At 39.4% G+C, this 24437-nt stretch overlaps 2 protein-coding genes and 1 long non-coding RNA gene across 3 annotated transcripts; 2 read left to right on the top strand and 1 right to left on the bottom strand.

Moving 5' to 3' along the window:
- The first annotated feature begins 3033 nt into the window (after positions 1–3033).
- LOC306897889 lies at positions 3034–5685 on the top strand. Its single transcript, XR_013787060.1, has 4 exons — positions 3034–3225; positions 3305–3345; positions 4237–4311; positions 4464–5685. It is a non-coding gene; the product is annotated as an uncharacterized lncRNA (long non-coding RNA).
- An 8689-nt stretch (positions 5686–14374) lies between these two features.
- Positions 14375–18132, top strand: tmem144a (transmembrane protein 144a). The gene is made up of 12 exons (XM_079463140.1): positions 14375–14835; positions 14949–15107; positions 15271–15393; positions 15634–15733; positions 15852–15932; positions 16029–16107; positions 16193–16263; positions 16390–16508; positions 16630–16749; positions 16842–16939; positions 17125–17178; positions 17295–18132. The coding sequence occupies exons 1-12, from the start codon at positions 14757–14759 to the stop codon at positions 17376–17378; spliced, it is 1167 nt and encodes a 388-aa protein (XP_079319266.1). The 5' UTR covers positions 14375–14756; the 3' UTR covers positions 17379–18132.
- med28 (mediator complex subunit 28) lies at positions 17749–20154 on the bottom strand. Its single transcript, XM_079463141.1, has 4 exons — positions 19659–20154; positions 19328–19394; positions 18815–18927; positions 17749–18714 (listed from the first exon to the last, which is right to left on the bottom strand). Exons 1-4 carry the CDS (start codon positions 19848–19850, stop codon positions 18517–18519), a joined length of 570 nt encoding a protein of 189 aa, XP_079319267.1. The 5' UTR covers positions 19851–20154; the 3' UTR covers positions 17749–18516.
- Between the last annotated feature and the right edge of the window lie 4283 nt (positions 20155–24437).

Raw genomic sequence — 24437 nt, forward strand, 5'->3', positions numbered from 1 at the left:
TTTCAATTTCTCAAAAAGGTGGAGTCTTTTCCAACAATGTGAGTTTATACTATAAGGACAGAATCCTGACAGGTTATGCTTGTTCGGGTGTGTTTTATTAGAGTCAGAGCTAAACTTTATTGGCAGGAAAGTGTATCTTGCATGCCAGACTTGACTACTCAAATCGTAACCTAAACTTTAGCTTACTTATAGCTCATGTGTTGCAAGACAATTTACTCATACTTAGCTTTTATCGTTTGGATAATTAGCTGTAAATTCCTCTGAACACCAAGACAAAAAGAACTGGAATAGGGGGGCTTCACTTCGGCAGTTATATGCCTACTGTGCCTGTCTGCAATGTGGCGATCATGTGTGCTTCACCATACACACTGACTTGACTGCGGTGGATAAGATAGATATGTCTCCATATAATCACCACTCACATTGATCTCACATTCGTGCCATTGACCCAACCAAACTTTTCAAACTGTTAGAACAAAATTATTCTTAAAAACGCAAAATAATACATTTCAACTTATTGACCAAAGCATATATCCTCATATATATCCAGAGGGGTTTCATGAGGATTCTTTTTCAGCAATGTTAGTTTATACTATAACTTGCTACACAGGTAACTTGGTTTCAGAGATTCAAAATAAATCTCAAGAATGTCACAACACAGGTCAGATTTACAAAGTCTGTGTTAAAAACTCAAAATTATTATAGATCTTAACATGAACTCAAAAATGTTTCATCAAACCTACCCACATCCAGATAATTTTACCTGAATAATCTACAATTGTTTTACAGCTCCATACTCGTAATGTGTTCTAACAATTGTCTCCTGTCTTTGTATTTAAATTTCTCCTATTTTAAGAGAAACATCATAGAGAAAGATGAAAGGTTTGAAATAAGTTAAATAAGTGAAAATTGTTATTGAATTATTCTAGTAAATAATCATATTGAATCCTTTTTTTATTTCTTACCCAGTACAAAACCTAGTTTTAACAAGTTTAAGGCACTTGCATTGCTAAAAACAACTCCACCTTTTCAGAAATTTCAAAGCAAATGACTAAACTACACAGAAACTTATGGTGTCAGACCAATGGTGAGATGGTTAATCAAAATGAAAGAATTTTCATGCAGTTGTTAACACTATTTGGGAAAACAAAACTATGGTGTACTGTTACAGCTACCCGGCTCCAAGTAGTATAATATGAACGTAAATTTTGTTTCATTGGAAAACTAATTTTTTTAAATAACCTTAGATCAAACAAACAAACAAAAGGAAAAGTATGGTAACAGTACTAACAGTTCTCTCCAGTGACTTTGTGACCTTCAGACAATATTTCAAGGTCTTGGCCTTGTACTAGTCTCGACCCCATTTGTGATTTCTTCTCTTGGAGATTGGGAGACTGGGAAGAATGGATTTTGTCTTAAAGCCAAAATCAAAACAAATAAATAAAAATGTTTTTAAAAGTTTCAACAAATTCAGAAAATGATTTAAAAGCGTAATATTCTGCTTTACATATTATGCCAAGAGAGCTGTTTTATGAATATGGCATGAATGCAAATGTAAAATACACTTTATGTGAACATTTAATAAACAAAAAGTACAAATGTTGTGACTCAATAGTACATTTTTGCGTTGTTTCAGCAATGAAAACATAAGGAAAATTCCTACAAATAAAATGAACATTTGTTAGGGTTATATGGGTCTTTCAGATGAATTTGAAAAGTGCTGGTTTAGTATTTTTTACTGTGCAGTATAATATAATGGAGGCTGGCAGTCCTAAAAAGGTTTCAGTGTATAAACACTAAACAAATGTTTTAAAAAAATGTATTAATTATTCTATAAAACATGTACATTTCCAAAAGGGCTGTTATATTATTATTATCATTCAGGGCCGCTGCTAGCCATTTTGGTGCCCTAAGAATAATTCCATTATGATGCCCCCCCCCCTTAAAGGTGCAAACTTTTCTTCAGTAGAATAGTAAAACAAAAAACTATCAATGTTTAATAGTAAAATCTCAATTCAGATTGCAAGCTGCACCGAAATTAAAATTACTCGCCCCGCTCGACACGGGCTTCGAACCTACGTCGGTCCGAATGCTAGACGAGCGTTCTCGAGGAGGCTAGCGTCTCTGTTGATTGGTAGTGAGGTTTACACACTGCATAGGTCTTCACTAGCTGGCCTCCGTTACACAAGTTCGACGCGCATTACGATCAGTAGCAGCACATCATGCACATTTCCCGAATTAAATTTGATTAAACATGGACTTAACTGCAAGTGATGGGCATCATCTCGCAGTTTCTTCTTCTTTTTTTCTCTGATCCTGACTCCTGCTGTCTTTTCGGGGCCATTTCCAAATAAGTTGCCTAGGCTACCGTCTGTCAAACTGCGTCAGGCGCACGCGCGATCAACCGGCACTGCCCATGGCACCGTACATGGGCGGGTGGTGGTGTGGATGGGGTGATATGGGATTGTTCAGCCGTTTTTTTTACATATACATGGCTAAAATATGCCTGCCTAATTTCTTTTCTATAGCCTAATGAAATAATATTAGATTAAAATTCATCAGGCTATTTTTGGTCACCCCTCAGCACTTGGTGCCCTACGCACAGTGCGTGATGCGCGTGGTGGGAGCGGCGGCGCTGTTATCATTGTCTGTAGGTTGATAAAGTATTACTTTATTGCACAATACCAAAGCAAAACACTCTCAACTGATACTACTATTTTAAAGAAGTATGCAGAACGTGAGTTTCTGTTCTTGTGCTCAGTGGTGAAAGACGAAAAACCTGTTTGAAAAAAACCTGTTAAATTCAATGATCTTTGACGTCAAGAGACAAATACCGCCACATACTTCTAAAAACAGCTGCTGGTGACATTAGGAAATTAAAAACTTTCAAACTTTCAAACCTTACTTACTCATCATATTTTAATAACACTGTAGCATTTTTCCTCATCAGAGCAACACCCCATGACACTATCTAAGGCGGGCCCAGAAAGTTGAAGTGCACTTATAAAAGACCAAGAGTTTTTCAAAGAGCTCAAATGTTCTTCGTTTACAATGGACTGTTGTATACCAAATCGTAACTCTATATTAGAAGAACTTGGATTGATACATCACCTGGAGGGCTGCTGTTCTGTAGTGTTATCCTCAATTAAAGACTTTACCTGCAATTGCCATACCATCTTAAAGACCTTGTCAGCAGCCCTCCGGGTCACAGAGCCCGCTGAGATGGTGAGTTTTCTTCCAATTCATTTTTTTGTTTGTTTCACTAGAGGTTTAAAACTTATATTTGAGTTCTTTTTTATTTCAGTCTGACATGATGAATTGTCTACCACCCCCAGGTCCACAACCGTGAGTATAGATGATCAACAAACAGTATATTGCTATGGCAGTTTTTTCCTTTATGTAGCTCAAACCAATATCTTGAAAAATTCTAAAACCTAAAAAGAGTTTTACTTGAACACATTCGCAAAGGTATATGACAATATCAAAACTACAAGACACTACATAGTTATGCAAAAGCTTTTCTTAGGTGGTAGATAGAAAAATTCCCACAACACTGTTTCATCATAGCCACAAGACTGTAGCAAACAGAAACACAATGAAACAGATTAATCTAGTTCATAAGTTACATTAAATAACTTTAAAGTCTTGAAAATATTGTGGGACAAAAACATTACTGTATCATTCATTTGTTTAGTTTTTTAACTTGTTTGTTGACACAAATAAAGACTTTTCTAAATTGCTAAACATTAATTGACTTAATCAAACTTATTAAACCATTTTCAACTGGTTTTCTTTTTTTATTTATCTGCTTACAAAGTAAAAAGATAAATCTAATTCACACAATCTAATTGTTGTGTAAATAAAAACAAACATGCAATGAGACCATGATTAGATTAGATTAGATTCAACTTTATTGTCATTACACATATACAAGTACAGTGTAACGAAATGTAGTTTAGGTCTTACCAGAAGTGCAGTTAGCAAGTGCAGTATATACAGTTAGATGTAATTATCATACTCACTTGTCTCACTGCTTTTACTTTTTATACAGTTTTCTTATTTTATATTCATATTTTTTTATATAAATATGTTATATTTTATTAAAGTATATACTTTATATAGGTAGATTAAGACATTTAACAGTTACATATATCTACAGTTATGTAAGTATCTCCCTTATATTTGGCTATTATACAGTATAAACCAAATGGAAAATAAAATATTTTATAATTACAGATCTGAACGTTCAGATCAGAATCGGAGCCCTGAAAAGCAGCTACATCGTGTATTTGAAGTAGTTCTAATAAACGGGTGAGTTAACTATTTGAAAGTATATGAACTGATTTAATAAAAGTGAAACTGAAGTCATTTAAACTTAATTTTAAATGTATTAGGGACATAAATGAAAGGACTACAACACAGTGCAACTCAGTCTTAACAGTATTGTTTTTTCTTTTGAAAAGATATCTTACAAAATGCAAGTCAGATATGAAGATGAATGAAGGGGAGATTCTCAAGTGGGATGGCAGAAGAATGTACTACAGAGAATTATATACTACAAAAGAGGAAATTAATGTTATTTTAAGTAAAGTAAATTTTGACAAAAATTATTTATATCTTTCAAATGAAATTAATAAAATATTTTTAGAACTTTTAAAAGGCAGAATATCAGAAAAGCAACAGGTTTTTATGTGGTTAAAGCGTAGAAATGGAACGTTAAAGGAATATGGACCCTTTCCTGGAGGATGTGAAAAACACAGTGAAGATTATATTCTTGAAATACTACTAGACAAACAATTTAATGATTGGGATTATGTAGAGTGTTGGATTTATTCTACAAATTCCCCATGTTTAGGTAAATACAACAGGGAATTAAAAGATCATAACCCCTGTATGATAAATATATATACTTGGATATTGAACAAGTCTCATAATATAAAAACTTATGTTGGGTTTTCCAGGTTTTATGGTATATCTGGCTCTTATAAGAAACTTTTACCACACAATCCTTTTAAACAAAATAATTTCCCAAAAAATGAAAAACACATAAACCAAAAATTTAAAAGGATTGACATGTTAAAGGATTTTAATCAAGAATTTTTTAACTTATCTAATAAACTTATCACAGAATTAAAAGATAAAAAATTTGAAATAAAAGAAGGTTTGTGTAATAAAAAAGGATTACAAAAAATCTACAGATTACTAAAAAGTCTAGAAATCCCAGTGATGTGGAAATATTCGGTTAAACGAGAACTAAAAGTATTGTTTCAATATACAAAATATCCAGCAACTTTTGATCAATTTATTGCTAAAGGTTGGAAAAAGCTAGCAGATTTTAGAAACAAGGTATCAACCATTTTTGATATTCATTTAAATTCTAATGTTCAACTGTCTTTTTTTAAGAAAGTTGAAGACATTTTTTTAGATTGGTGGGATCAAATTGTAAAGAATGCATCCAGCACATTTTTAAATGAAATCTTGGAAGAATATTTAAAAATGTATACTTTTCTGCACTTCCGTAATGAAATTCCAGACACACATAAAAACTTTATTGGCTGTATACGCCACAATTGAAAATTTTTACCCTGAAATTCAACATATTAATGATATTGTAATGTAATACTGTTTGATGTATGTTTAACAATGCAGCATTTATAATCATTTAAATAAACAATTTATCTGCTCTTTGCTTTCTCTTTTCTGAGGCTGCCAATTGAATAGGTGAAAACAAATGGCTGGACAAACCTGACTCTCTGTTTATCCACCTTTTTTTACAATGCCCTTTATGCCTTGCATGTGCCTGTAGGGATCACTGATCTACCAATGATTTCAATGCAACAACATAAACAAACGTTACTGCCCATGCACGCTTAATTTAACAAAAGGGGAAGTGGTGCTCTGAGCAGAAGAACGACCGAACTCGGAGCCCTCTCCCCGGACAGTATGGAGGAATTTTATGATATGTCTTTATTTTTTTATCATTATTCACAATGTATTGCCCTTCATTTAAAAACATTTGAACGAGATTCCGAAATGCACCCTGCACAGCTGTGTTTTTTATGTCTGGTAGTGTTTATGAAACCTGGGCACGTTTTCCGGCCCCAACCCTACAGTATGAACAAATTTGGGCATGTTCCGCCTGTTACTGACTAAACTCCACATAGAGCAAGGCTACAGTTAAAGACGAGAGAAGGAGGTGAAGAAGGGGAAACAGGTCATGATGACCATGACATAAAGGTGGTTGATAGGAGAAGGATTGGTTAATAAAATACGGTGACATAATGACTAAAACCTGATTGGTGAAAAATGATGTAAACCCCTTGCAAGTTTTGTATAAATATAATCAGATGTGAATTTGTCAGATGACCTTCTGGGCATCTCATTACTTTGTTGGCTCAAGCAATAAAGTTTGTAATTTCTTTGACACCTGGACCTTCTCTGTCTGAGAATTTTTTCAAATTTCAAAATCAACTTTCCACATCAACAGCACGCCAAATACGCTTACACTCAAACCTACACCATTATCTGCATGGGTGATCTGATGAAGTTAAGTTTGGGCCACAAAAGCGCACATGCGCAGTAACGTTTATGTTGTTACTTTGAAACTGTCCGTCCACAGCAAGAGTCTTCAACTACCTTTAGGGCCCGATTCTAAAAGTATAAATGGGTTGCAGGTTTTTACTAATCTTATTTTCTTCTGTAATATTGTATTTCTGTTATTTATTGCATTTTGATCCTTTAAACTATTTTTGTTGCTGTTATTTTAGATCATTTATTAAAACATGTAGTCAGATATTGCATGTGCCATGATTGTCATGAGTCAGGTTTTCTCTTCCCTTTTATTCACACACCACTTTTTAGCTTTCTAGTATTTCACTTTCTCGCTCTCTTTCTTCATGCACCTGTTCATCATTGCAATCAGCGATCGCGCTGATTTACTTGTTGATCACCTGTTTTCACTTTACCCTTAAGTGCCTTCCCTTTATCTTGTGTTTGCTCTGCTAGATTCCTTGTCGGATTATTGCTTTGCGTCATACGTAACCACTGCTTCAGCCGTCTTGTCTGTGACATGTTATGTAAGGTACTCACCTAACCCTGCCTTGTCTTGTTTGGAACTGTCTGACGCCAGGTATCCTCTGTCTCTGGCTGTAGCTGCTGTTGAACCCCGCGGTTCTCCCTGTCTGTGACGCCTGTGCTGTACCGCTTGACAGCGTTGTTCCATATTCGCCGTTACGGGAGTCGGATCTCCTTTTTGTGTTTTTTTTCCCAGTGCTGTGTGATTCTACGACAGACTGCCTTTGTTTGTTTATTCATTAAAAGACTGTTAATTATCATCTCTGCCTTTGGATTCCTCTTTATCGTGTGACAGAATAATCCGACCAAACATGGATCCAGCAGAGGAAATGCCCGTCCGGGCGGCGATCGAGATCCAGGGAGCTATGCTTGGTAGACATGACAAGGAGTTGGCCGCCGCTCTTCAGGCCGTTGGGAGTCTCTCTGCTCAGGTGTCTGATCTGTCGGCCCGGTTACGTCTTTTACACCAGGAGCCTGCCACTTCTCACAGCCGCCAGCTGCTTCCTGAGCCGCGAATTAACAATCCCTCCTGTTATGCCGGTGAGCCTACGGAGTGCAGAGCTTTTCTCATACAATGTGAGGTTGTCTTCTCTCTTCAGCCCCAGACGTATGCAGAGGATCGTGCTCGAGTTGCTTATGTTCTCTCTCTCCTCACGGGACGAGCACGCGAGTGGGGTACCTCGGTTTGGGAGGCGAAGTCTGCTTGCTGTAGCGGATACACTCTTTTCAAGGAGGAGATGGTCAAGGTCTTTGATAGGTCTGTCTTCGGCAGTGAGGCCTCACGTCTTCTAACTGTTCTACGTCAAGGCAGGAGATCGGTAGCTGACTTCGCTATAGAGTTTCGGACTCTAGCTACTACAAGTGAGTGGAATGAGCCTGCACTAACAGCTCGCTTTCTAGAGGGGTTGAATTTAGACCTTAAGGAGGAGATCTACGCGCGGGGGTCGCCTGCTCGGCTCGATCAGCTCATCGATCTGGCCATCCGTCTGGACAAGTGCTTCGAGCAGAGGCGTCGAGTTCGTCCTCCCTATTCCACACCACGTGAGACCCTTCCTTCTGTAACTACTCCCGGCCAGAACCTGTCTGAGGCCGAGCCCATGCAGCTGGGGGGCGTGCGCATCTCTTCGGAGGAACGACAGCGGCGAATTCTTAATCGTCTCTGCCTTTACTGTGGTACGGCTGGTCACTTTGCTTCATCCTGCAGTTTAAAAGCCAGAGCTCGCTAGTAGACGGAGGAATACTGGTGAGCGCTTCTGTAATCTCCTCATCACCCAGGTCTCGAACCACAATCTCTGCTGTTCTACGTTGGGCTGGTCTCTCTGTTACTGGACTTGCTCTCATTGACTCTGGTGCGGAGGGCAATTTTATCGATGAGAGGTGGGCACGTGAACACAAGATTCCCATCGTTGATTTAAAGGATGTTACCTCTGTCGTTGCGCTGGATGGCAGAGAGCTCACTTCAGTTCGCCGCATCACCAGTCCGGTTAGTCTCACTGTTTCCGGCAATCATCAAGAGACAGTTTCTTTTTTTGTGTTTCAATCACCCTTTACCCCCATTGTTTTAGGTCATCCCTGGCTTATCCAGCATAATCCTCAAATTGACTGGGTTAAGGGGTCTATTTATTCATGGAAGTTATCGTGTCATGTGAATTGTCTGGTTTCCGCTATTTCTCCTGTGCCTTCTGTTTCTCTGTTTCAGGAAGAGGATGATGATTTGTCTGGAGTCCCGGAGGAGTACCATGATCTGCGGGCGGTTTTCAGTCGGTCGCGGGCGGTGTCCTTACCGCCTCACCGTCCATACGACTGTTCCATCGAGCTCCTCCCTGGCACCACACCTCCCCGCGGTAGACTGTACTCTCTTTCGGCACCCGAACGAGAAGCGCTGGAGAGATATCTCACAGAGTCTCTCAACGCGGGTCTTATTGCTCCCTCTTCGTCCCCCGCCGGCGCTGGGTTTTTCTTTGTAAAAAAGAAAGATGGGTCGTTGCGTCCTTGTATCGACTATCGTGGGCTGAACGACATAACAGTCAAGAACCGTTATCCCTTGCCTCTTATGTCGTCGGCGTTCGAGATCCTACAGGGCGCAAGGATTTTTACTAGGTTAGACTTGCGCAACGCTTACCATTTGGTGCGCATCAAGGAGGGAGACGAGTGGAAGACAGCGTTCAACACGCCTGTCGGTCACTTTGAATATCGGGTTCTGCCTTTCGGGTTAGTCAACGCCCCCGCTGTTTTTCAAGCATTAATAAACGATGTCTTGAGGGACATGCTAAACGTTTTCGTGTTCGTCTACTTGGATGACATCTTAATTTTTTCTCCATCTCTCCAAGTGCACGTTCAACATGTTCGCCGTGTCCTGCAGCGCTTATTGGAGAATCGCTTATTCGTTAAAGCTGAGAAATGCGTCTTTCACACCCAATCAGTAACCTTTCTCGGTTCGGTTGTTTCTACGGAGGGGATTAGTATGGACCCTGAGAAGGTTCGAGCGGTTCTAGATTGGGCTGTCCCTGTTTCTAGGGTTGCACTTCAGAGGTTTCTGGGGTTTGCGAATTTTTACCGGCGCTTTATTCGGAACTTTGGCCAGGTTGCCGCCCCCCTTACTGCGCTCACCTCGTCCAAGACCAGGTTTGCTTGGTCAGAAGCTGCTCAGGATGCGTTTGACCGTCTAAAGAGGCTCTTTACCTCTGCGCCCATCCTGACCACTCCTGATCCGAAACGGCAGTTTATAGTTGAGGTTGACGCCTCCGATGTTGGGGTAGGAGCTATCTTGTCGCAACGCTCCCAGGATAATAAGGTCCACCCGTGCGCGTTTTATTCCCATCGTCTTTCGACTGCGGAGCGCAACTACGACGTGGGTAACCGTGAACTCTTGGCGATCCGTCTGGCGCTTGGTGAGTGGCGACACTGGCTTGAAGGAGCCGGTGTACCATTTATTGTCTGGACGGATCACCGCAATTTGGAGTACATTCGCTCTGCTAAACGCCTTAACGCTCGTCAGGCTCGTTGGGCATTATTTTTCGATCGTTTTGACTTTTCCATTTCTTTTAGACCTGGTTCCAAGAACCAGAAGCCTGACGCTCTTTCTCGGCAATTCGATCTCTCGGCGGGGTCCTCGACCGACGAGGTGATTTTACCTCAGCACTGTGTGGTCGGGGCAGCCGTCTGGGGGGTGGAACAAACGGTTAAGCGTGCTCTTTCAAACACCAAGAGACCACCTCGCGCTCCTGAGGGAGTTTTGTTTGTACCTGTGACTGCTCGTACTACGGTTCTTCGCTGGGGTCATTCCTCTAAATTAGTCGCTCACCCTGGTGTAAGAGGTACGCTAGCGGCTATTCGTCAGAGATTTTGGTGGCCCACTCGCGAGCGCGATATTCGGCGTTTTGTTGCGGCTTGTCCTATCTGCGCTCAGACCAAGTCTAGTAACTGTCCTCCGGCGGGCCTTCTCAGACCTCTCCCCGTTCCTTCACGTCCCTGGTCTCATATTGCGTTGGATTTTATTACCGGGCTCCCTCCCTCGGCTGGGAATACGGTCGTTCTCACCGTCGTTGACCGTTTTTCCAAGGCTGCACACTTTATTCCGCTTCCCAAGTTACCGTCCGCTCAGGAGACCGCCCAGATTATGGTGGATCATGTCTTCAAGATCCATGGCCTCCCTATAGACATCGTGTCGGACAGAGGTCCTCAATTCACTTCTGTGTTCTGGAGGGAGTTCTGTCGCCAGATAGGGGCTTCCCCCAGTCTGTCGTCAGGATTCCATCCACAGACCAATGGGCAGGCCGAAAGGACTAATCAGATTCTGGGTCGCATGTTGCGTAGTCTTTCCTCTCAGAACCCGGCTTCTTGGTGCGATCAGCTGGCCTGGGCTGAATATGCCCATAATTCTCTCCCATCATCCGCTACAGGGTTATCCCCATTTGAGGGTTGCCTTGGTTACAAGCCGCCTATTTTTTCCGTGCAGGAGGCTCAGGTCTCTGTTCCGTCCGTCGAAGTCTTTATGCAAAGATGCAAGCGTACCTGGAGGAGGGTTAGGTCTGCCTTATGTCAAACTAGGGAACGTACTCGTCGAGCCGCCAATCGCCGCAGAGTTCGATCCCCTAGATATGTTTGCGGACAGAGAGTGTGGTTATCCACTCGCAATTTGCCTATTCAGGAGACTTCGCGCAAGCTCATGCCTCGTTTTATTGGACCCTTTTCTATTGTTAAGATCATCAGTCCAGTCGCTGTTAAACTCAGACTGGCCGGTCAGTTGCGGCGTGTTCATCCAGTTTTTCACGTTTCTTGCATTAAACCCGTTGTTCGTGCGCCTGCCCGTCCCTCCGCTCCCCCTCCTCCCATTGACGAGGGGGCCTCTATTTACAGAGTCCGTAGACTCCTCGACGTTCGTCCTAGGGGGCGGGGTCACCAGTTTTTGGTGGACTGGGAGGGGTACGGTCCTGAGGAGAGGCGGTGGATTCCTGCCCGGGATGTCCTGGACCGCTCGCTTATTGATGACTTCTACCGGTCCCGTCAGGCTCCTTCCCCGAGCGCCTAGGGGCGCTCGTTGCGGGAGGGGTCCTGTCATGAGTCAGGTTTTCTCTTCCCTTTTATTCACACACCACTTTTTAGCTTTCTAGTATTTCACTTTCTCGCTCTCTTTCTTCATGCACCTGTTCATCATTGCAATCAGCGATCGCGCTGATTTACTTGTTGATCACCTGTTTTCACTTTACCCTTAAGTGCCTTCCCTTTATCTTGTGTTTGCTCTGCTAGATTCCTTGTCGGATTATTGCTTTGCGTCATACGTAACCACTGCTTCAGCCGTCTTGTCTGTGACATGTTATGTAAGGTACTCACCTAACCCTGCCTTGTCTTGTTTGGAACTGTCTGACGCCAGGTATCCTCTGTCTCTGGCTGTAGCTGCTGTTGAACCCCGCGGTTCTCCCTGTCTGTGACGCCTGTGCTGTACCGCTTGACAGCGTTGTTCCATATTCGCCGTTACGGGAGTCGGATCTCCTTTTTGTGTTTTTTTTCCCAGTGCTGTGTGATTCTACGACAGACTGCCTTTGTTTGTTTATTCATTAAAAGACTGTTAATTATCATCTCTGCCTTTGGATTCCTCTTTATCGTGTGACAATGATATTTAATTGAAAGGGATATTGTCTTTTTAATTGTATTTTATATTCCTTGATGCATAGGTTTCCCAAAGATAAAATTGCTGATAATATCCTCACCCCCAGTCCAACCAAGATGTGGGTGGCATTGATTTTTCAAGAAGATATTTAATTATAAGTAATAAAACTCAAATCAATGAAAGTCAAAAACACTAATATTTTCAGGACAAACGTAATCCCTGCCCCTTGTGATGTTAAACTGATGTCTTATAAAAAAGTATCAATTAATCTGTTCAAAAAACTATTTGTGGTATGATCGCATCTTCAGGTGAATTCCAATCGCAGTCATATGCCCCACGCACTCAAAAGGGCAGATCCTTTCTAGTGCAAAAAAGACAGGTTTTTTATTTCTGTGAGTTGTTCTGTAAAATTAATATGTCATTCATTAGATTCTCAGATATTTTTTCTTTATTAAAACACTTTTGAAAATCGTGAATCCTGTCCTTGTTCTCGGTCAAATTGGACCTACAGCTTTCATAGTTTTTGTTATGCTAAAGAATGTTATTTGGAAAAATAATGAGTAATTAATGAGATATTAAATCTTTAAAAAGAAAATTTAACTTAAATGATTTAGAAGGAGAAGAAGAATGAGTTTTATTGCCAGGTATGTTCACATATACGAGGAATTTGTTTTCAGGACAGAAGTTCCGCTGTGCAACAGAATGACAGCGACAGAACAAAAAACACAATAAAAGAATAAAAAATACAAAAGATACACATACAAATACAAGTAGGTACAGAGACAATATACAAACTGACAATTGTATGGCAGGCATATTACAATGAGCAGTTATGTATGTACAGGTATATTATGTGCAAAAAATGGAAGTGTACACCAAGTATGTGCGTGGGATAAATTAGTGTATGTGGATGTAAATATAAATAGTGTAGTGTGTTCCACGGTTATATCAAGTGTTCATAAGATGGATTGCCATGGATTCAATGATGGTGGAACTGTTTCAGCAGCTCCTGTGGCAGGTTAAACTTTCTCAGCTGGCGAAGGAAGTACAACCTCTGCTGGGCCTTTTTCACAATGTAGTCAATGTGAATGTCCCACTTCAGATCCTGAGAGATTGTGGTGCCCAGGAACCTGAATGACTCCACTGCAGTCACAGTGTTGTTCATGATGGTGAGTGAGGGGAGTGCAGGGGGGTTTCTCCTGAAGTCCACGATCATCTCAACTGTTTTGAGGGTGTTGAGCTCCAGGTTGTTGAGAGAGCACCAGACAGCCAGCCCTTTAACCTCCTGCCTGTAAGCAGACTCGTCACCGTCCTGAATGAGGCCGATGAGTGTGGTGTCGTCTGCAAACTTCAGGAGCTTGACAGAGGGGTCCTTAGATGTGCAATCATTAGCAAATGGCTGCAATATAACAAAGAGTGAAAAATGTAAAGGGGTCTGAATACTTTCCATACCCACTGTAAGTGTGTACACTGTGGCGTGTGTTGTGGAGTAAAACATTCAGAACATGACCTCAATTTCCTCGTAGACATAGATCCCGTCTCCCGACCAGTTAATGTGCCGACTGAGCCTCGATATAGGGCTATAAGTGCTCATCAACTGTGCTCTGTAGCCTTGTAGTCTGATGTCACCTATTACATCATAGTCTATGCTTAGGGTAAGGGTTCCGTAAAACTCGAAGTTACGTCCACTTTGACTTGAAACACCAAGGATTTGTGAGAGCCCGTTGGTGCAATGGTTTGAGCTTGTGTGCCACAAGCTGCGTCTGCATTTGCTCACTCATTCACTATTCCCTATATAGTGCACTATATGTTGTAGAAGTGAATGAAAATTAGTGAACAATTTCAGACACTGATGTAATATATCCTGCATCTGACAGTACTGCCTCGAACATTCTTCATAAAACTTAAATTACACCGGTGTGGATTTATTTTGTATGATTGTTTTGTAAAATGTTAAAGTTAATTTGTACATAATTTGTCAGGTTCATTGTATTCGTTTTTATTAAGGAGAACAAAACAATGTTTGCCACGTTTATTTACTATTACATTAATTACGATACTTACCATTTTTACAATAAACCACTGCTATATAGAACATATATATATTTAATCTGTTTATTCTCAAAAAGTAGACAATAACTGTCAACAAGAACAAACTCAAGTGCGTACATGTACATTCGTGGAGTTAACGGTCACGCTCCTCCAGCTGATTCTAATCAGACGGTTAATTCGCGTTGTATCATGGGAAATATGAGTGAGCGAGTTTACATCGGACGCTAAAAACCAGAATGAATTGTGGGTAAAAGGTAGGGGAAATTATACTCCGAATTCGGACAACACTACAAAATGGCGGACGCCCGATATAGTGCACTATTTAGGAAACATGGGGTGCGAATTCATACACGGCTCCAGTTTCCCTTTTACAATCATGTGATCTGTCAGCTGACACGGAAGTCACGCACTTCTACATTGAGTGATTTTCGCCGGCAGTAGTTTATTTCCAGCCCTCTCTCAAAGAAAATCTGGTGTAAACCGTTAATTGCTTGAATGCTCTCTTGTGTTTTGCCTTAAAATGAATCCTCGCGTGGCTGCGCTCCTCGCCGCGCTTTTGTGCGCGATCTCCACCGGCGCAGCCCAGCACCTGGACACAGGTAATGAATATACACACTGTTAAATGGAACATACTGATAACTCAATGATTCAACTAACCTTTGATGTGTAAGATCGAAATTATAATTGATGTTTTGTTCCTGTGATACTGCAGAGTGGCTGGCAGATAGTGTTCACGGGTCTGTGCAGCTCCTACAAGGCTCCAATAGCACGAACTCGTCTGGTCTGATCTATGGATTCATATCCTGTGGAGTGTCCGCTCTCTTCTTCGGGAGTAACTTCGTGCCAGTGAAAAAGATAGACACTGGTGATGGTTAGTCGATATTTTAATGATGTCTATTTTATTCTCAACTCTAAACCAGACCAAACTTTCTTCAGCCTTCAGCATTAATTGTTGTCAATTTAATTATATTTCTTAGAACAAAGTTTTAGTTGGTGGTCAAATGTCTTTTTTACTCTTTCATGTGTATATGCAGGTATGTTCTTCCAGTGGATTCTGTGTACTGCTATATGGACTGTATCCCTAGTGGTAAACATCATTCTGAACAGTCCAAAATTTTGGCCTCTTGTTATGCTCGGAGGAGCCATCTGGGCTACCGGTAAGTTTGAAGACCGGTTATCCTTATATAATTTAGCATCCGATATTGACAACCATTTCTGAATCCTTGGTGTTAATAATTTGTGTCTACTAAACAAAAATAGTTAATCCGACATTTGCTACTGTACTTTACAAAAGTAATTTACTCATACATTAACCAAAATGGAAAACTTTTCATTTATATTTTGTAGCAATGACACATGAAGTGTGTCATATCTGTGTGTATGTGCTTTACCTCCAGGGAATATAACTGTAGTTCCTATTGTTAAGACTATCGGGCTTGGTCTCGGCCTTCTTATATGGGCTTCTGTTAATCTGCTTATGGGCTGGGCCAGTTCACGGTAAGAGAGTCCACTAAAGATCAAGATTTAATTATAATAGCCCGTATTCAAAAATTGCATCTATAAGGTTTTTAGTAATGTGCATCCACACGCTGACTGTTGTTAATGATGATTTTAGGTTTGGATGGTTTGGTATTGAAGCTGAGAGTGTTTCCAAACCAGTTCTTAACTACTGTGGGGCGGGTCTTTGTTTAATAAGGTGAAATGTGTATTCAGATTCTCTTTTATTAGCCACATATTTCAAATGTTTTAAATCTTGTTTTATTATAATTTACCCGTGTTTGTGTCTTTACAGTGCCATTGTATTTTTCTTTGTGAAGAGTGATGTTCAACGAACACCAACATCTGAAGAAACAGCATTATTAATAGATCATGTACGTTCACAAATAATACAGTTGTGAAGTTATTGAAAAAAAATCTATAAATCAAATTAACTAATTTTATCAATGTGACCTAAAGACTGTCAACTCAGAAGCTGTGACTGATGATTCCTGGGTGGATGCATTAAGGCCACGCAACAAACGTATTGTGTATGTTGCTCTATGGAAGATTCTAATGTCTTTATTAATTGTTTATATTTGCAAAAGAATAACCACTTGGCATAACACAAACCGTGTTTAGGCATGGACCTGATGCCAGCATGTTGTGTGTTGCAGTGGGTCGCTGCTTGCTGTCGTAGCTGGACTGCTGTACGGGTCATCATTTATTCCAGTTCTGTACATTAAATATCATGCAGCCGACCCAGATAGCAAATACAGAGGAGCTAGCCAGTTTGGTAAATACATTTTTATCCAAATCCAGACCGTTGTCATGGGTGGACAACCCAAAAGTGCCCCGGGCCTTGTGATAAAGGGGCCTTAGCCTATTTTGTTTTAATTTGTTTATATTGTGTACAGATCTGGATTATGTTTTTGCACAGTATAGTGGGATCTTTCTCACTAGTACTGTGTATTTCATCCTCTACTGTGCCATCAAAAAGAATAAACCGCAAGTGTTTCCTAAAGCTGTACTGCCAGGTAAGGCATTAAATAAAACACCAGGGTTTAGTTTAATTTGCACTGCAAATTCCTGTTTTTTCTGCAATACTTTAGATTTTTTCCCCCTGCAGGGTTTGTGTCAGGCTTGATGTGGGGAGTGGCCACATGCTGCTGGTTCCTGGCGAATCACTATCTCAGTCCTGTAGTGAGCTTCCCCATTATTACCACAGTGAGTGACAGATCCTTCCACCAATCACAACATTGTTCTGTAGAATCTGTACTATTATGGACTGTTATGATCCTACGAACCAGAAATCCAGAATTACATCTTTGTAACTGAAATCTTTTGACCTCCGTAGTAACACAGGTTAATTTTCTTTACATTTTTAATAATGTTTGGTTGGTTTATCACAGGTTCCTGGAGTGATTGCTGCTCTCTGGGGTGTTGTGGTTTTCAGGGAAGTAAAGGTAAACACACTTGTGAATAAATTATACATTACCAGTGAACTTATATTCCTTGAATTGTTTTTCTTGTTTCTACCTTTTGCTACTCAATTCTAATTGTCTTTCTCTTTCTGTCTTAGGGTTTGCGAAATTACATTGTTCTCATCTTCGCATTTTGTCTTGTTTTATCTGGCGCTGTATTAACTGCGTTTTCAAAGGTCTAGTGAAGTACATGGAATGCTCAACGCACCTATGGCATATATTTTTTCAACAGGAGTTTTTTAAACATTTTATTTGTACATTTAGAATGACTTTTTATCGTGTTTAATAGATTTTATACTGTGCATGAGATATGTAGCAGTTTTGTTATGCATTTTAATTTTATTTGTATAACATCCATAACCTTAATCCTTAATAGAGAAGCCTTACTATTTGTACTAGGGAAATGTTTCAAGTGCAATATTATCAGAGATTTTATTCTATTGGGAATGATATACTCCAAGACAACCTTTTGTCATGTTTACACCATAATGGACCTCACTTGACTGTATGCACATATGTTGATTAGTTTTTTTTATAAATGGTGGATTTAAAGGCAATGGATGAAAAAGGATCACGTGTGTTTGAACTTTATCAAGTAATATTTTTTCTAGAGATTCCTCTTCTGTAGCAATTCTGTGAACCCAAATAATTTTATGATTCAAGGAAAATGTTTAAATATAGTAAAAACTGAACTCTCTGACTTGGGTGATTCATACAAAAACATGTCCAAGAACGTTTTCCTTTCATTTAAATTGACTTAAAATAAACATTTTCTTTTCTTTTTTTCTAATTCTGTGGGTTTCTATCTTTATGGTCGTAAAGTAGTTCCTTTTTTAAAATATTATTTACTGGAAATAAACAATAGAATTGTACAACAAACTTAATAATTATCAAAATGTGTTTATTCCTAACCTAACTGTAGAAAAGTGTTTTATCAAATACAAACATTCGAAAGCTTTCCCACCTTCCACAAAGTAATCAATTCCAATACTCCACTAATTCTCTCTAAATACAACACTTTACGCTCATTCCTTCTGACTGCTGCATGTCTGCCCATTTAAATAACACAAATATGATTAACATGTAATCAACATTTTAAACAACTCTATTCTTTACATCAGAGGTCTAACATTCTTGTTATGATCAAAACAGTAACTTAATGTATAATGGGCTTTCTGCTGGAGTCATGGCCAGGGAAAATAGATCACTTCACTCATACACAAAACATAATGAAAGCATCACTGACAGAATATTCAAACAAGGGTGTTTGATGCCGGCCTTGAAACAGTCCGAATAGGATTACAGATCTCTGCACATGAATCAGTTTGGTTTCATGGGAGCAGGGAGGTTTGCGGAAGCCTGCTCCAGGAAGGCCAGGGGACCCTGGGGCAGTTCTGTAGGTTTTTTGTGCTGGACATTGATATCCTCCAACACCTGCCGCCAATGGTGGATTTTGGCAAGATGTTTCTGAATCAGTATCTCTTTCCTTTGGAGTTCATTCTTCAGTTCTGATGCATCCTGAAAGAGACAAAAAAACAGACATGGCTTATATGAGAGTATATGTTTTAGACGTAATGAGGTGACGAAAACAGTCAAGAGTATATTATAAAGGTGTTACCTCTTTTTCCACCTGTTCTGGTTTCTGTACAGACAGCTGCAGTCTCTTTTGAAGGAAGAAGCATTCAGTCTGTCTGGCCACATCTAAAAACTTTTGTATGCACTGATCGACCCCTGAAAGATACAAATCATATACATAATCACTTCAAATAAATGATGAGTTTGGTTCTAAAGTAAGATAACTCAGTTTTAAACTTTTTCAAAAATCCTGCTTTTTAATGTGCAGTCCAATTAATATCAATCAGCTAACTAACACAATAAAAAACATGTTAACATAATAAAAAACAAGATTAAAAGTTATCTCATTTTGGAACCAAACTCTTCCAATATATGAATTACATGATCACACTTAACAAACTAAGTAAATAGACAAAATGCCATAATATACCATTTAAATACCTTATAAATATCATACACATATGCTCATCGTTCAGTTTCATGTCACTGCAGTACCGTTACCATACAAAGCAATAATACTTTTACTATAAGTTAAGATATTTAATTCAAGCCTCACCAGTGCGAATTTCCTCCTGGTCTGTTCCATTCACATAGTCCTGACTTACAAGAGATGCAAAACACGCCTGCGAGAATTAAAAATATGCAAAAGAATTAAAAGACTGAAATGTAATGCAGTCTGACAGATACAAGCAAACTGCCAATCTCACCAAACCTCTGGTCAAAGCATATGCATTAAAATGTGGTTAAAATAAACGCTGTTACATAAATATGGAAGAATGCAGAATGAGCGCAGAATTTGTTGATAGCTGTCCAGAAACAGTCACTATAAGAGAACGGTACGTTTCTCTGGCGGGTGAGAAGCGCCGGTCTGATGTACCAAACTTTACCTCAAACGAAGCTTCCAGCTCATCTACCAACGTGCTGTTTGCTCCTCTGTTTCCAGGAGGACCTGTGAGAAGTCCTGGCTGACCTGGACCACCAGGAACAGTAGGTGGATGAGATCCAGGAGGTTGCTGGCCAGGGAACATTCCTCCCATGGACGACGCCATTTCTCCAACAACAACTTCCCTTCTGCGCATGCGTCAAACCCTGTTTTGCCAAAATGTAAAGTGCCGCAACCTGCTGCGTGAGTTGTGCATTGCAGTTCACAAACACAAACTACGTTTCCCCCAATATTCCGTTGATAAAATATAAAATACGTCTTCTTTTTGGTTTTTAACGGCGGCTGGCAACCAGCGTATTAGGTGTTGGTAAAATACAACCATGTATTAATGCAAATAATTCCTGCCTGATCAGAAGTGACGGTTCATATAAACAGGATTTAATGTTAAGTGACATTTAAAAGAGCAAGAAGTCCTGTCTGGTATTGTGTTTAAATATAGTGAAGGAAGGGTTCCCTGTATCTTGGATTTTGATTGGTTTGAATCCTCAAACTTGTTTGGTCATGCACTGTTTAAACAATTAATAGTGACGACATCAATTTAGGAAATAAATAACAATGAAGTTAAATCTGTCTTATTTGAATATAAATAATCCATTTATAATGTTTTATTAGAATTGTTTTTCTTTACATGTTGATATTTTTTTGTCAAGTACATCTAAAAAAATGTGAATATCGTGAAAAAGGTCAATATTTTTTGTCACTCATTTCACAAAGTGAAACCCAAAGATTATATAGATAGATTCATTGAAATATGGGCTGTGTTGACTGTGGACTTCAGAAAACACATGGACCACTTTTCATGTAAATTTTGCATTTCTTTTGGAAATCAAGGTCCCTGGAGGAAGAGTGGAGAGGCACAGAATCCATGTTGCTTGAAGTCCATTGTGAAGTTTCCACAGTCAGTGATGATTTGGGCTGCCATGTCATCTGCTGGTGTTGGTCCACCGTGTTTTCTTAAGTCCACAGTCAACGCAGCCATCTACCAGCAAATTCCCTTCTGCTGACAAGCTTTATAGAGATGCTGATTTCATTTTCCAGCAGGATTTGGCTGCCCACACTGGCAAAGGTACCAGGAAAACCTTTATCAAGTCTGTAAAATTGCATTGTTGGTTAGAATATTGTTGTTCTGTACTTTCAGAAATAAAATTCATATTTAATTTACTAGCTTTAGTTTAGGACATAAAAAGTTGGCAGTACCTATGGCTGGGATGTGCTAGACAGCTACAGTTTAAGGCATACAGTTGGTTAAAAAAATGAACCAGGTTCTTTGGACTTGGCTGTTAAACCAGAACGAAGCAGGATACAATGACTAACTAGACTAGACTAAGAAGACTTGATGTAAACTAAACTGGCTCGTCTCTGCAAGGACGCATCAGGAGAGGAACAGGTGCGGCCATCAACTCATTACAAACAATAATGAGGAAACGAAAGGGCAGGGACAAGGAAGAGCCCGGAGAGAGTGCATGGCACGCCAAAACAAACAATGTCTCTCTCCACAATAAACACGCGTGTCTGTCATGATCCTGTCACAAGACTAAGAAAAACATGACCAAAAGAGGAAGAATCATGACAGAAGAAATGCAGACATTCAAGCCTTCTAAAAGATTACACATAATTGTTGCAAAGCACTGTTACCATACTGTCATTTATTATTCAGTGACATAAAGAGCATTCCCTTATATGATCGACACAAAAATATATACAGTACGTATCTTGAGAGTCCAAATCCTGTTCATAGACTCTGTTCAGGACACCACCCTTATTTTATCACAGAAAACATAAAAACTAAAATTAAGTCAACTTTCACATTTTATTGGGTTGTCATATGCCGACATTTTATTAATAGTGAATTTGGTAAGCATCCTATGTTAATAATTGTACTACAGTGGTTTGTTATTTTTCTACGTTAACTGCTTTGTAATAGGCTTTTGTAGTTATTTTACTGTTTGAATTTAGCTTAAAACAACTTTACAACCTTTATGGGCACATTCTCCCCAAAAGGTCGCACTACGAACGTACTCCACAAGGTGGGGCTACTGCACTCCTATTACAGATTTCAGATTTTGCCACACAGACTTTATCCTAATTCCACAAAAAGTCAACTAGGCTACATCAACCAAATCAAAAGCTAGAACTGAACATATTACCAATCTGAAATGATTGCATTTCATAAAAAGACAACGCAGAAAACGATTTTTAAACGAAAACAATTTAAAGGAGAATTATTGTCGAGTTTCCTGAACATTTCTTTACTGTTAGTCCCGTTTGCAATAGGTAAAGCGTCATGTTATACACCCCCACGGTGTCATGTTGTAACTCTTTCATGTTTGGAGAGCCATGAGCTCGTGCGTAAGTAACGTTCGAGCAAATGGGCAGTTCGCAGATCAGCTATCAGATCTGCGTAAATAGAAAAGTGTCACACTGTGGTAGTGGTCCACGTCGCTCATTCATATGATGGAGACGTGTGAGTGCGACGGAACGCTTAAACTGACCGCACATACACACACTTGCGCACTCTTGCATCCACCCAACCAGTCTTACTGCAGTCAGGCCAGCCTCCACTTTGAAAAACACGGTCAAGCCAGCCCTCACGCGGTTTTGTTATGGGCGCTTATATCAGACACTACGGTAAAGATAGCGCGAGAGGACCTTCTTAGAATTGCGAGAACATTTCAAAATAAGAGTGCTCTTTTGTCTCCCACTGATTTGTTAGTTTAATGACATCCTACAATCAATGTTTTTTTAATGTAAATTTACTTTAACAATTAACAAATTATTCTTACTTTAATTTTAATTGGTAACATTTTTTCCTCACTATCTATTCTTTGAGAGAAAATTTTAAGTATAATTTTGAGGATATTAACACCCCTTCAAATACCACATCGAGGACATAATGTATTACATACAGTATCAAGAAAATCATTTTACCTATAAATACTAAGAAAACCTCTAGTTTCCACAGACTCATTCTACTTTAGGGTGACAGGACACCTCCTCATATTGTCCCCTATACAATATCAAGTCAATAGAAAGCAGAGTTTTCCTTCTATAAGCACTCAAAATGTCTATTATATGCTGTTTGTTAAGTTTAGACAGATGTTTTTTATGACTTTAGACAGATGTTTAAAGAAAACCTCTAGTTTCCACAGACTCATTCTACTTTAGGGTGACAGGACACCTCCTCATATTGTCCCCTATACAATATCAAGACAATAGAAAGCAGAGTTTTTCTACTATATCCACTCAAAATGTCTATTATATCCTGTTTGTTAAGTTTAGACAGATGGTTTTTATGACTTTAGACAGATGTTTAAAGAAAACCTCTAGTTTCCACAGACTCATTCTACTTTAAGGTGACAGGACACCTCCTCATATTGTCCCCTGTACAATATCAAGACAATAGAAAGCAGAGTTTTCCTACTATAAGCACTCAAAATGTCTATTCTATGCTGCTGGTTAAGTTTAGACAGATGTTTTTTATGACTTTAGACAGATGTTTAAAGAAAACCTCTAGTTTCCACAGACTCATTCTACTTTAAGGTGACAGGACACCTCCTCATATTGTCCCCTATACAATATCAAGACAATAGAAAGCAGAGTTTTTCTACTATATCCACTCAAAATGTCTATTATATCCTGTTTGTTAAGTTTAGACAGATGGTTTTTATGACTTTAGACAGATGTTTAAAGAAAACCTCTAGTTTCCACAGACTCATTCTACTTTAAGGTGACAGGACACCTCCTCATATTGTCCCATATACAATATCAAGACAATAGAAAGCAGAGTTTTCCTACTCTAAGCACTCAAAATGTCTATTATATCCTGTTTGTTAAGTTTAGACAGATGTTTTTTATGACTTTAGACAGATGTTTAAAGAAAACCTCTAGTTTCCACAGACTCATTCTACTTTAAGGTGACAGGACACCTCCTCATATTGTCCCCTATACAATATCAAGACAATAGAAAGCAGAGTTTTCCTACTATAAGCACTCAAAATGTCTATTATATGCTGTTTGTTAAGTTTAGACAGATGTTTTTTATGACTTTAGACAGATGTTTAAAGAAAACCTCTAGTTTCCACAGACTCATTCTACTTTAGGGTGACAGGACACCTCCTCATATTGTCCCCTTTACAATATCAAGACAATAGAAAGCAGAGTTTTTCTACTATATCCACTCAAAATGTCTATTCTATGCTGCTGGTTAAGTTTAGACAGATGTTTTTTATGACTTTAGACAGATGTTTAAAGAAAACCTCTAGTTTCCACAGACTCATTCTACTTTAGGGTTACAGGACACCTCCTCATATTGTCCCCTTTACAATATCAAGACAATAGAAAGCAGACTTTTCCAACTATAACCACTCAAGGTGCATATTGCTTTTTCGACAAATTTTCATATATGTTAATCCAATAAAAAGTGTATAACGTCTCGGTTACGTCTGTAACCTCCGTTCCCTGATGGAGGTAACGACACGTTGTGAGAGACTGACTGGGGGTTTGATCTTGAGAACCTACCTTCTCCAAGATAATTAATTATAAAACGCCAATGGGCTTGGCGAATGGCACGCGCACGCCAGTGTCCGCCCCGTACATACGGGTATAAAGGAAGATGGCGGCGGTCATTCACTCACCCTTTGTACTGAGGAACCTGAGAGGGCACTCCCGTTCACTGCAGTGATTCGGTGCAGCGTTGTGGCATGAAGTCACAACGTCTCGTTCC

This window comes from Barbatula barbatula (assembly GCF_947034865.1).
Source record: "Barbatula barbatula genome assembly, chromosome: 8".
In the NCBI taxonomy this organism is placed as follows: domain Eukaryota; kingdom Metazoa; phylum Chordata; class Actinopteri; order Cypriniformes; family Nemacheilidae; genus Barbatula; species Barbatula barbatula.